This window comes from Silurus aristotelis (assembly GCF_946808225.1).
Source record: "Silurus aristotelis genome assembly, chromosome: 3".
Lineage (NCBI taxonomy): Eukaryota > Metazoa > Chordata > Actinopteri > Siluriformes > Siluridae > Silurus > Silurus aristotelis.
In genome coordinates, this window is record NC_139576.1 from 18,638,533 (window position 1) to 18,652,684 (window position 14,152).

Sequence of the window (14,152 nt, forward strand, 5' to 3'; positions counted from 1 at the left end):
ACATCTCTGAATGGACTGACAGGCATTCAACCTATTTACAGAGCATTAGGAGTTACCATGGCAAGTTTTCCACAGAGTTCCTCTAAAAAAAGACTTCACTTCATAAAAGGGAGGATAACTTTACTAAATATTACAAAATGTCTTCCCAGTTGACAATTGGTGAACATGTTTGTACATGCAATGTAAAAACAAAATTAACATAACAGTAATTAAATTCTACACTGACAAAAATAACGTTTCATAGTTTCGATCTTTTGAAGTAGTCCTGGTGATTATACACACACTTAAAATTTTATTTTAAGTGTGTGAACAATTATTATTGAAATAAAAAAAAAAAAAGGGCTTTTATTTATTTTTTCTTAAGTTCCATGTACAAACTACATGGAAATAAATTAATATAAAAGCAGTGTCACTATAAAAAAATTTTCTTAACAGTTCTCTAGAATAATCAGAAATCTGGTGAGATGTTTCCAATACCAGATGTCTTACCAAGAGCTCCGAAGAAGTCGTTTCCCAAGAAAGGAAAGCCTGGCCGATTGGCTAGAACAATCATGCGAAAGTCTGGATGCATTGTTATAACGTTGGCTCTCCCGTCTGCTTCCACTGAATCTGAAGTGAGAGGAACAATAATTTGTGTCTCCTACATTAGACTAATATTTACATTAAGCAAATAGCGATCCGCTATTCACTCTATTACCTGACACGATTCTTCTGCCGTCAGCCAGTATCATCTCTCCACTCTCCACCAGAGTCTTCAGGATACAGGTGACATTAGTGGGGGCTTTATCTGCCTCATCTATTACCAGGATGTGGCCCAGCTTAACAGCCTTCACCTTTACACCAGCGCATGGAGACAAGCAAAGATGAAACGGTTCCATTTTCATAGCTCTAACACAGTCATGACGTCCTCGCATTGCCGACTGCTATTAATCTCTCACAAACAGTGTCCGACATTTCACTTTCAAATCATGGCAAGTGGACAAGGGACTGCACAGGAAATAGGCCAGTGTACAAGGAAAAGTCTCATTCTTAGGCATAAATAGGTCGTCTCTATTTAGATATAAATTATTTTTCTTGAGAATCGTTTATGTGGATTCCTTTTTTATTTCATAGCGATTTTGTTTATTTTATAACCCATTTCGGATCATTGACAAGTTTACAGCACATAATATACCACCGAAAAAGATTCATTGCTTCATGAGCGCTTCAATGCTGACTCTATGAAAACTCTGAGATCTGCTAGGAGTGCTACTTGAAGGGGCTAACCTCGGAGTTGTGCATGGTGAAAAGAAGGATGTGGCTCGGTATCGAACCAAAGCATCATTAAAACCCATTTTAAAAGGACACACACTACTGTGGTGCACAAACAGTACGCCTAAATGCCACCTACTCACACTAACAAGACACCACGTAGACTGCAGAGACTAGCGGCCTGGTGGATTATTACACACTGTTCACTGGCTTACTCATGAATCTTTAACATGCCTTGCCTCAACTGGATCAGGGGTGCCTTGGCAACAAGTGTGCACTATTTGGAGCTCTGGAAAAATTCAACTACTGACTGACTAAACATTAATGTCAACAGGGATGGTACTTTTCATGCCTCTGCTTTGATTTATTAACAATAACAGAAGATTTTGTCCTGAAACATATTAAAATGTTAAATATTTTAAGTAGATTGAACCATTTGTGATGTGCTTAGCAATAATGGTGCTATATTTGGCATTTTCTGTAAAAAGTTATTGTGCTAGCACAGTATTTAATCAGGGGAAATTACAGCAATGACATAATGGTTAGGTTTCACTGTTAAGTTTTTTAGCAATGTTCATTGTCTATTTAATAAAAAAAACAAAACAAAAAAACAATGTAGAAGTAGTGGCAACAGAAAAGTTTGATAGCAAAATTTCCAGAATCCAACATAGCTATAGGAGTTACATCAGACACTGGACTCGGCTAGTTTGCAAGGTATTACATGGATTTGATCAAGGATAGTGGCGTTATCATGAAGCTTCAAGACAATATCTGTTAAAGCAAAGTGTACTGACGAGGATGCGAAAAAGCTTTACAGATTTAACATCTAAAGCTTTACTGCGTCAGTATCTTTATGTAGAGATAAAATATGCGGTGCATCATTGGCACCAGATCAGCGGGTAGCTTTGTCTCTACATAAAGTTACAAAAGTGAAAAAGACCAGGATGAACATATAAAAAAAAAAAAAAAAAAAAAAAAAAATACATAAATAAATATAACAATATAAATACTGGATGCTATTAAAGCTCACATCTAAGTGGACCCACCTTACTACACTGGACACTGGCAGTACAAAATCTCCTGTCTAACACTACAGTACACTGATAAGTATATATGCAGCCTTTATTAATTCCACTCCTGACGGCACATGTTTCAGAAAATAAACTGTAACAGGACACTAACCAAAGGTGAATCCTCATATACAATGATCCCATCCCTCACAGATGGCTGAAGAGTCAACGTCTGGACCGTAGTGTCTCTGTAGGAACCAAGAGCAAAGAGTCACGCACTGGGTATTAAGTTTCATCCCACAAGTTTAGTTCAAAAATGAAAAGTAATGAGAGCCTGACAACTCTATCAAGGGATCTGAGGTAGCTCTGCTTTGCACCATTGTTCTCCATATAATTATAAATCATACCATGACCCAAAACGTTAATAGCTAGAGTGTTCTTGCACATCTGTAGGTCTCAGATGTGAAGCGTTTCTCAGCAGTTACAGGCATGAAAAATCCCTGAAGTGATTTCTTTGGTCTAATATTAGAGGTTTGTAGCAGCTAAACAGGCCAGTAGGACACGATTGACTTTCAAACACCTTTCAAAAGGGCTCTGTGTTAACCTGATATATCGCTGCACGCATGTTCCACAATGAGCATGTAGAAGTTAGAATGAGACTTCTTTTTAGACACAGTGTCCTATTTTTTAAAGCATAAAAATAATCACGACCCTGGCTAGAAGGAAGCTGTTTTTAATCAAAGCGGAGAATAAGATCACAAGATTCTTAGAAAATATATCTACCACTCGAGGCTTATGATTTTAAAGACATGACTAATTTCACTAGGTATAAAGTTATTGGCCAAATATTTCCCTTCCTTAAGCTTTGTAAATGGAATTGAATGAATGTTTAGGCAACAAGATTTTGCACATAGAATAGATTTACTGTACCTGTGAAGTTGCAGATATTCTCGGGGTCTGTTCATTAGATGTAGGAATCTGTCCACAATTTTGTTTTTCCCTACACCCTATTAAAATAAAGAGAGCAGTCTAATGTAAATACAGCAGACACACTTTTTTTTGTCTTTGAATTTTTTTTTTTGCATGTGAACAGTCATATTAAACTAAGACCTTTAAAGAACACTAATACGTAACACGCAAGGAAAATCTGTATGTATCAGCTTACAAATGTGTCTGACTCTATCTAGTAGCCCGAGGTGCATTGGGACAGCTGTGATCATGCCATTCCTTCCATCAGTGAGCTTCCTCCAAGGACAGGGAAGTCAGTGATAGTAGAGAGTGGGTGAGGGTACAATCAGTGTAGGGCATGATAAGTTCACATGGTCCCTAAGTGTTTAAACCTCTGCTCTGCATTTAAAAACCATAACTTGACCTCATGACTCAAAGTCAGACTCTTCCCAGAAGCGTACTCGGAGCATAATATACTCTCACTGCTCTACCAGGTTGTGTTAGGGAGAAGCTTAGTGGACACCTCTGACACCTCTGTTCAGTGTAGAGCTGTTGAAAGTGTGTGTATATGCCTCTTACGTGCCTGATTGCCCACCAACAGCAGATGTTCCCCCAACAAGAAGTCTTTCAGCATGTCCTCCATAATCATCATGTGCTACAACAAGAAGGCATTACACAAAGGTCTGCGTCGGTATAAGTCTCCACTGCAATACACTGTGTTTTGATATCTCATTTTATTGATCAATAATACTGCAGCTACTACATAATTCATTGTTTTACCAAAACATTTTTTACTTAATTTAAACAAATATCTGAAAAACAAGAAGAAACTTTAGAAGAACATGATGATAGTGAAGGTTACTATCAACTAGTATCAACTTTATCTGGTAACTCTTCTCTTTTTAACTTAGTAAATTAGTAAATATCCAAACCTACAAATCTGGAACACTGGAAAATTCAGGAATAATATACTTTAAATATCTGCCCTTTCTTAAAATCGAATCAGCCCTGTGATCATTAAAGAGTCATTGGACCCTTTTTTTCTCTGGAAGAGGTCCCTGGAAGAAAAAGTAAATAAACGGCATTTTTTGCTTTAAGTGTAAAAGTATACTACGAACACATCTCTAAGTCAATATACAAACTAAAAGTCCAAAAATTAAGACAACTACACAAGTTAAATCATATTTTTTTACCCCAGTGTTTTTAGTTCATCTGCAACATAAGAAAAGGGCCTACAACATCTGCAAACAGTGCACTGAAGCCAAAGTTAGATTTGAACACATGCAGGACACAGAGGCTGCCATATCTAAGCTGCATGTCCTCATTTTAGTCTCAGTGGTGGGCTGTATTCCTCTCCTGGGCATGTTCTAAAGACAAAAAAGCAGGCCATTGAGAAGTGGAACAGGATAAAACTTTTTCTTCATCTGCCTTTTCCTTGTCCCCTAACAGCACAGCAGGGGGCGTTTTTAGAAAGGGAGAGGGAGTATCTAGGTCAGGCCTGAGTTCTTTTCCTCACAAGGGTGACCTGGCATACTTACAGGGTGCCATTATCAAAGAGCTAAAGCGAACGTACTAAGACAAAAATATCGAATATAATTATATATAAATTTGATCATATATAGTTTTGTAACAGATGAGCAGGCTTGTTGTTGTTTTTTTTTTAACATGGGCAGAGACAGACGTTTATAAAGTGTAACTGTTTGTAACTGTGATGCATAAAAAAAAAGCCAGACATGCCCTCTTATTTGTAAACGTCATAAAACCTGCACAGAATTTTATAATGAGGCTTTAATAAAAAAAACTATGTATGAGGGCAATGAATTGCCTAACACACTAAAAAAAGAATTAGCAGCCTCTTATCTAGATTCATAGGCAGTTCTTCACCCAGTATCATTCACAAGCACATTGTTGCCTAATTGTCACTTAGTAGCAGATAAAATGTAAGGTTATAACCTGAGTGAAGCATCAATCTTGACAACCAGCTAATCACTGGAATAAGTGAAGTTTAACTTGCTAATTATAATAGATTATAATGGCAGTAAGGAGTCTGAAGGCCTGCTGTTAAAAGAGAGGGTAATGGCTCAGGCTCACCTGTGTGTTCTCATAAAAAAGTACATCAGGGACCTTCATCTTCTCGTCTGGGCTATAGACATGAGCAGAGACCCTGCCTATGGTGAGAACTCCGTCTCTAATTGTGCCTGGCATTAACAAAAAAAAAAGAGAGACAAATAATGTGAGGAAAAAGAGGCAGCAGGTGATGGAGACGTTGAAGAAAAAGCAAGAGCACAGCAGGCAAAAAAAAAAAAGACAGAACTTGAGAGAAAAAAACACTGCTCATTCATAAAGCACAATGACATTTTGGTCACTTCAGCACTCGGAAGTTTTCTGGTTTTTACCATAGTCTGGTAGCACAACTTTAAAAAAAATTAAAATTTTAATTGCAATATAGTTTAATATTTGTAGTCACTTGTATAAAAAAAATTAAATTAAATATAAATTAAAAATACAGAATAAACCTTTTATCCTTTTTTTTTTTTAAATCCTTTTTAATTATTCATTATGCAGATTTCACATAAAAAAAGCAGATTTCCTAAGAGGTTTTTCTGTGGCTAAATACAATCATGTTATGACATTTGTAAGAATTAGAAGCTATTTGAGTACAAACCAAACCTTGGAAAAGTCTAAAAGATTATGACCTTTTTCCAATACCAACGCACTGAGGCCTTTATCAATTCCATTATCACTATGCACACCATTTCTAGCAATTCTGTAATGTTGTTGGTACATTACTGCCATAAATAGATTTTTTTCTAGATTAAAATAATTTGTAAAGAACTGTAAAAAAAATTAATGAATAAAATAAAATGAAATAAAATGAAATAAAATAAAATAGTGTTTAAAAACACTTCTTATTTGTAATTGCGTGTACAAAAATCATTCTTATGTATTTTGATAATATCAGCTTACTGGGTAACTTGGAGTATGATGTCCAAAAACTTCAATAACAAGACGGAACTTGTTTTTATAGAGTAATTGTTCTTTAAATTCAGTCTGGGATTTCACCACCCCGTACAGTGTTTTATATATAGAACAGGGTATCCAGGAAACAGTGAGCAATTTTATACATATTAGATTTGTATATAATTAATGTCTAAAATATCATTGTATAAAATAAGAAATCAAATTGGGCCTGATTTCTTGTACACTGAGCTCCATTAGAGAAAAGAGACTGTGAAAAATAGAAATAATAAATGAAAATGATTAATCAGTGCTGGTGTACAATGTGACTCACAGGTGGTGTCTTGTTTTAGCTCTGGGTCTGGATCAGTCCTCTCCTCTATCAAACAATTCGCCTGGTTTTTCTGTAGCGAAGAGCGAGCTAAGCTAGGAAGGAACCTACACGTGGAAGAAAAAAGTCTCAAATAAGCTTTGAAAATGTATATATGAAAGTTATACATAATATAATATAATAAAATATAATATAATTGTATTATATTCCTCTACACCTGGATAGCTTAATATTTATACATTGATGGTTAGTGTATGACTTTACACACACACACACACACACACACACACACACACACACACACATATATATATATATGAAAGCATTCACTGTAAGGCTCACTGGATTGTACACTTATCTTGTACTTGTACTTCTACTGGTAAGTTGGAAGCAAATCTCTGGTACTTATATCACTGTTAGCATGTATTAAGTAGGTTGTGTTCTGCCTCACTTAAAAGTTGCTTTAGAACAATAAAAAACAATGTTAATGTCTGACAGATATGAATGCTACCTAGACAAGCAGGCTTTATTCACAGCATGAGCAATGCTTTCTTCCGGATACTGAGACAGACGGCGACAAATTCTTAACAGTTGCCTTGTAGACAATGAAGAAGCCAAAGACTGAGCCTGATTAGAACACAGATACACATACAAACAAACACAAAAACACAACAGGGCAAATGGCTTGATTTTCATAGCAGTAAAATAAGTTAAGGTCACGATTTGATAATAAGCAGCTGTCTATCCAGTCTATGCGTAACTCTTTACCAATCTCAATATCTGTATTTATAACTTTTATACAAGAGTAATTATAATTGCATTATTATTATTTATTATTATTATTATTATTGTATGATAACTGCTCTTTATTATTGTTGTATTTGAACTATGTGAAACCAACAAAACAACTTCATCTTATACGTGGCATATAAAAGGAAGCAGCGTGTCATTATTGTTAGTGTTGTGATACACTATGCATGCCATCTTACAGTTGGGTCATTGGTGCTTCTGAGGCTGTGGGTCAAATGCAGCAACTGTTCCACTGCTTCTTTTGGAACATTTGGAGTCTGCAAGATATCAGAATCACAATTAGGGAATAATTACTGCAATCATTTAATTAGGGAATAATTAATTCCCAATGTAATTATTAAAGTCTGTAAAACTGGAAGTCCATTAATGTTTTTTTTGGTGGAAGTCTTTTAATAGGAAAGTTTCCTCAAGAAGTTAATCTAACATCAGAAGCATAACAAATGCAAAAAACAGTATAACAAAATCAGCATAATTATGTGAACTACACAAAGCATGTCCAGTAGGTAAAATATTACTCCAGTAAAAGTACAAGTGCTCCATTTAAACTTTTACTTGAGTAAAAGTACAAAAGAATAATAAAAAAGGTCAAAAGTATGTGGACACCTGCCATTTAAATTCTTATATGGCTCTTCCGCAAGCTGTTGCAGTAATTGGAAATGCGCACAATTGTCTAGAAAGCATTTGTATGCTGTAAGTTAATGTAATCCTTTACTGTACTTAAGTAGTTTTTCTGCATATCTGTACTGTTTTGGGAGACTTTTACTTTAACTTCACGACATCTCAATGCCTTTTACTCAACTACACTTCACGAAATCAACTCGTTCCTTTTTATTTAAGAGTGGATAAAAACTGGTCAAGCACACAGCAAGCCACCAATCAGGGTAATTTAAAACGACATATTAGAAAGATATAGATGTTGTATGTATCTCTTTCAACTACTTCAAAGATTTCTTCCATCATTGATTCTTCTTAAAATGTTCTGCTTGATATTAATCTGACTCTGAACTGTATGTTTGTGCTAAGTAGATACCACCAAGCAGAAATGTTGGTTCTAGCTTAAATGGGGCCCTGGGTGAACCAACTTCTCCCCATTGATTAGTTTCAGCTTTGAAAATCTCCTCTCTGCTTCAGCTACTGTTACTGGATGAGTAAGGCATGTTCTCAGAGCAGTCCACAAATTTGGATACATTTCTTGGAGCATTACATGTGTAGAAATATCACCATAAATGCTTTTATTGCACAATTAAATATACATTTAATTGTGCACAATTTATCAGACTCTCAGAACCAAACAAATCCTTTGCTAATTGTAGCCATAAGATACATACAACATCTATATCTTTTTTAATATGTCGTTTTAAATTACCCTGATTGGTGGCTTGCTGTGTGCTTGACCAGTTTTTATCCACTCTTAAATAAAAAGAAACGAGTTGATTTCGTGAAGTGTAGTTGAGTAAAAGGCATTGAGATGCAGTGAAGTTAAAGTAAAAGTCTCCCAAAACAAGACAGATATGCAGAAAAACTACTTAAGTACAGTAAAGAATTACATTTACTCCATCACTGCCCACCACTGAGAAAATCCATTGTAACAGATTGAGTATGGAAGTGAATTTTGGATAAAACCAATAGAAATGAATGACAGCAGAAGAATCCAGCTTATAGATTCAATAATTTTTATGTTCGTCAAAAAAATTAGGTCATAAAGTATATGGCAAGAGCCAATCAGCATGCCCTTCGCGTGCCTTCGACAGTTGTAAACCTTGGCAAAGAGTGAATGAAATGGTGTAGAGAATAATGCGAGGGAAAGAACAATACATTTGAAACAACTTATCTGCAATCAAATACAAGACTATGCCAAATCAATGCTGAAGTCAGTGTGTACAGACCATTGCATGAATGACTGCTGCCTCCTCCACCTTGGCTAGGGGTCTGACTGCATGGAAGAAGAACATCGTGAGGATCTCAGGGTTGAGCCACTGCTGAGTACTGCTGCCTGCCACTGGCGGCTCAGCCAATGCAATGACCCGGAATGAAGGATGAATGGAAAAGATATGCCTGTGTGACAAGAATAGCAGCAAAATGATAAAGTACGTAGTTGATCTTAGGCAATGAAGACACAACGGAATTTTATATAAATTCTCTCTAAAATCACTCTAAACAGACTGCACCATATTTCTATGAAATACTAGCCAATATGGCTATATTCCAAATCCAGACCTATTCAAACCCCTGCTCATTTACCTCAACCTGTTAGGGGGGAAATGACTAGTGACAAGCATGACTCATCAACAGTCAAATGTATGTGGACACCTGCCATTTAAATTCATATATGGCTCTTTCGCAAGCTGTTGCAGTAATTGGAAATGTGCACAATTGTCTAGAAAGCATTTCTATGCTGTAAGTTACGATATCTCTTTTTTAAATCTGAAACATTTAAGCTTCTAATAAAAATGATGATTTTGCCACCTAATGCCACCAAAAAACTTCGCCATATATATATGAAAGAAAGTATATATATATATATATATATATATATATATATATATATATATATATATATATATATATATATATATATATATATATATACTTTCTTTCGGCTTCTCCCATTAGGGGTCGCCACAGCGGATCATCCGTATTCATGATCCGCATGTTAGATTTGGCACACACATATACATATATATTACACACACACACACACACATTATATATATATATATAAAATGCAAATCTATTTATTTCATTATACCTGACTAGTATCTTTTTCTAGTGGAATTTTTGTGTTTAGAATACCTTGTGCTTTATTTACATAGGTTTCTAAACCCTGACATTTCCCTATGAATCTGGTCCTTGATGGCTTTCTTCACCCAGGAAACATGAACAAGTACATGTCTATGTAAAGCACTCATAGTGTGAGTGCTTGCAGCTGACAATACCACAAGTCCTAGTGGACTCACATTTCCTCCTAATCGCACTGGACAGCTTTGTCTATTTATAAACAGAGAAGAGTCCTGCATGTAATACACAGAAACCGCAACTGACAGAGGTAGGGGGCGAAAAGAAAGTGAGACACAAAACTCCTCACTGTTATATCATTGCCAAAGTGACAATTGCCTCCTGTTGCTTAGCAACACCTTGCTATCCCTCATGTCTGAGCCTGGTCCTAATCGTGTTTCCTGCACATTTTCCTGTGTTGCAATGGCAACACACAGGTGCAGCCCTAACATCAAAATGTCAAAAATGCTAAACAGCAGTTTTCTCTTAAGAATTGAAGGATTTGAGATGATTGAATTCAATAAATAATCACAGGAAAAAAAAAAAAAAGAAATGTAATAAAACAAGAAGAGCTTGAGCATCGGAGGCCTTCAGGGTATTCTTCAAATCTGATTCTTGGCATTGGGTCAGTCTCCTCTCTGCCTCCCTGTCTGGTTAGAGAGCCCAGCATGGTAGCTTCATTCATTAACTGGGCTGGAAAGAATGATGTGTGTGAGAGTGCATGTGTATGTGTTAATTAGGAGCAGCACTAGAACCACATGAAGTACAGTCTGGGATGCCGACTCGAAAGCCAGGAAGAGGAAGAGACTTTATTTCAGCCACAGACGGGCCACCGCAAACATCCTTCCTGCCCGTCTAGGTGGAGTTCCAGCAGCAGAACATATCCAGTGCCGAGTCTGTGGCCTGAAAGTTTACGACCTTTCGCAGTGATGAAATGTGGAGACGTCGCAGTAAAGAGGCAACTGTGATGAGCCCGTATAAACATCGACTAGTGGTTTTGTCCTTTTTAAAACAATTACACGATGACGTAGTGAAGACAGAAGTCGTTTTGCTATGGTGAATTTCCCTTTTTGTTCAGTCCACAACAGCTGAATTAATTAATATTAATAAAAGCAATTTATTTGAAAAATTGGCCAAAATGATGATGTAGTATTAAATATGCAGCAGGAATATTACTCACCAGTAAGTCGTGCTATATCCTTATTATTACTGTTATATATAATGAATGCAAATAAAAGGAGAATAAAAACAATAGCACTTCCCCAAATAAGTAACTCCCCATTACACAACCATTGTGTACTTCATATATAAAGGCAAGTAAAAACAGACACAAATATCTCAACACCCCTGACACCCCTATAAACTCAACCCTCAGTATAAAAGAAGCTTGAATTTCTGGTGGGCAGTTTCCTGTTATTGTGCTGTAAGATGAAAGCTCCAATTGTCACAGGGCTGGAACGCATCAGCGTTTTACCTGAGCGTTTGACAATACTGAGTCCTAGGTTTAATTTAGAGCCCCCTCGCTTAAACCTCAAAACAGGCACTTTTAACGTGGATGTGTGTTTAATTGCTGGTCAGAGATAGACGCTCTCTATGAGGGTGATGTCAACAGGAGTTAATCAACACCTCAGACATGGCTCTGTCCTTTCAGGGGGCTATGAGATGTCAGGTCAATTCAAACGCTCGCTTGGAGCACACGAGCCACTGTTTTTTTTTTGTTGGGCTCTGTGCTTTAGAAGGGATGAAATATACGGCCATGACAGAAACAGCCAAAAATAAAAATGACCACATAGACAAGCACTACACAAAACGTCAACCCTTTTATATAGTCTAAATAAAAAGAAAATCTATCCAAGGAATAGCTATAATCGAATTGACGATGGTTTATTTTTAAATAAGCTGGAAAGGATATGGAAACAATCTTGATCGTCATTCTAATTGATTTTTTCATCAATGTAATTAGGCTTAAATTGAATTAAATATAATACTAAAGAAATAAATGTCTTTAAAATATCAACAAGTATATCTTCCATAAATAACTACACTTTTTGAAAACCTTTTATTAGTAGTGTTAGGTTATGTAAAGAATCCAGCCTTGTGAATGAGTTGTTGCTATAGAAACGATAATGTTTTAGACCGAGTGCATTAATCTAAACGTGTGCTTTGAGTCACAGCTAAAGCTTCAGGAAATTTATCAACACCTTCAGATGCAAGAATTAAACAGTGTTGTATTGTAAAGTGTATTAAAATAGTATAAGAAACTGCAGGTGTTCTGAAATTGTGACTGAATATGATCAAACACTTGTCTTTTTTTTTTTTTTTGTAAAATAGGTATAATAAGGCATCTCAGTTGTAATTAGGCACTGTTGGAGCTGTTAATTAATATAAGTTTCCATGGGCAAGTTAAGACGCATAAAATAAAGACTCCATTTCTTTCTATCGGTCTCACACACACACACACACACACACACACACACACACACACACACACACACACACACACACACACACACACACACACACACACACACACACACACAACTCATTTCCCTTGTAACACCTTGCCATTGACGTAATCACATGTGCCAACACGGGCTGTTGTTCCCACTGGGAGCAACTGTTACTGGCTGTCAGGGCTGAAACAGTGTAACACTATAGCACAGGCATGTTGTGCTGGGATGTAGACTGTAGTACCTCTCCTGAAGCTCAGGCTCAGTGAGCTGGAGCTCTTCTTTCAAGGCTAGGTAACGGTCCCACCTCAGCAGCCGAGTTCCATCATACAGAGCCAGCTCTCGGTCGTGCAGCAGCCTGCGTGGAGATCACACACACGCATTTCAGTCACAGCACCACATCTACCTGCATTGTGCTTATCGAAAAATTCAGTAAATAAGCTTATAAATGTATATAGCGCATACCTGGAAAGCACAGCCAGAGTTCCCAAGTTAACCCGATGGATGCCATCCAGCAGCACCAGCTTGCCCTCCTGAGCTGCACTGACCAGTGGAGATGCCCTCCAGGCCGTGTCACCATTAGGCAGCGTGTACCGCTGCTGGAGCAAATCCCGCGCAGTCATATCCTGCCACATAGACACACGTCATGATAAGTGATAAGTGCAACCATACAAAAGAAAACAATACCAAAACAGGCTGCAGGAGAAAATTGTGCCATTGTGATGTTTTCCACATTGTGTTTAATTCCCATTTAAGTCATACAACCTCAAAAGCTAGTTATCAGCTGTAATCATTTGTCATTGTGTTGTTATTTAAACTGTTTACAGAGTCAAAACCTAGACAGAATTTTCTTTTAGCTTTAAATAATTCAATTTTTAAGGCTAATAAAGAGGACTTCTTAGCTTCTTAGTAAATAGCAAATATATTAAAAGAGAGAATAATGAAAGTGCCTCCTAATAGGCATTTTCTAGGAAAACTTTATTCATTTAGGAATTCATAGAAATCACAGTTACATAATTCTATACATCCCACATTTAATCTACCAGGAAAGTATGTTTTTGTTTATAAAAGTGTGAAAGTTCACACAAGACAAATGACAGCACTTGGCCATAGGGAGAAGTATGTACAAACTCTATCTCAGCTTCATACTGCAGGCTAAAACACTACATGTGATCGGGGATGAGCAGGGCGCTATGGAAACAAGAAACGAGAAATGAGAAAAGACTCAAAGGCTTATGTGATGAATTATAGCAGAAAAATTCCTTTTGTCCCCCGGACGCCGGGACCCCTGACCTGCGCTAGCTAAAAATATCCACAGCATGATGCACAGGCTGCTTCCTTTTCCTGCTTGCTTCAGACCGAGCCAACAAATTCCCAGCATTCCACAGCTCACACACAGACTCACTTAACCGCACACATACACTTGCACACGTGGGCACCAGAAATTTAGTACCTGCGGCAAAAATGCTTAACCTCCGCTTCTAATAGCCTGTGTGACTGACTTCAACACAACAAAGTGATATATTCACACGCTCGTTAAGGAGAAAGTGGGTTTGTGGGTGTTTTTGTTTCTCGTGTGGGGGATGATGTGTTAAATCACACACAGCAGCTTTCAAAGG

General features: G+C 37.0%; 1 protein-coding gene across 2 annotated transcripts in view; it reads right to left on the reverse strand.

The window, feature by feature from the left end:
• vwa8 (von Willebrand factor A domain containing 8) overlaps window positions 1-14,152 on the reverse strand; it is a 68,743-nt gene that overhangs the window by 39,617 nt on the left and 14,974 nt on the right. For both annotated transcript variants that reach the window (XM_083536478.1, XM_083536477.1), the window contains 12 exons: window positions 12,999-13,159; window positions 12,778-12,891; window positions 9,195-9,363; window positions 7,488-7,565; window positions 7,010-7,125; window positions 6,502-6,605; window positions 5,301-5,407; window positions 3,793-3,864; window positions 3,192-3,268; window positions 2,434-2,509; window positions 698-833; window positions 490-609 (listed from right to left, as the gene is read on the reverse strand). In XM_083536478.1, the coding sequence (XP_083392604.1) occupies window positions 490-609; window positions 698-833; window positions 2,434-2,509; window positions 3,192-3,268; window positions 3,793-3,864; window positions 5,301-5,407; window positions 6,502-6,605; window positions 7,010-7,125; window positions 7,488-7,565; window positions 9,195-9,363; window positions 12,778-12,891; window positions 12,999-13,159 (1,330 nt within the window). The remainder of the gene's footprint in view (window positions 1-489; window positions 610-697; window positions 834-2,433; window positions 2,510-3,191; window positions 3,269-3,792; window positions 3,865-5,300; window positions 5,408-6,501; window positions 6,606-7,009; window positions 7,126-7,487; window positions 7,566-9,194; window positions 9,364-12,777; window positions 12,892-12,998; window positions 13,160-14,152) is intronic.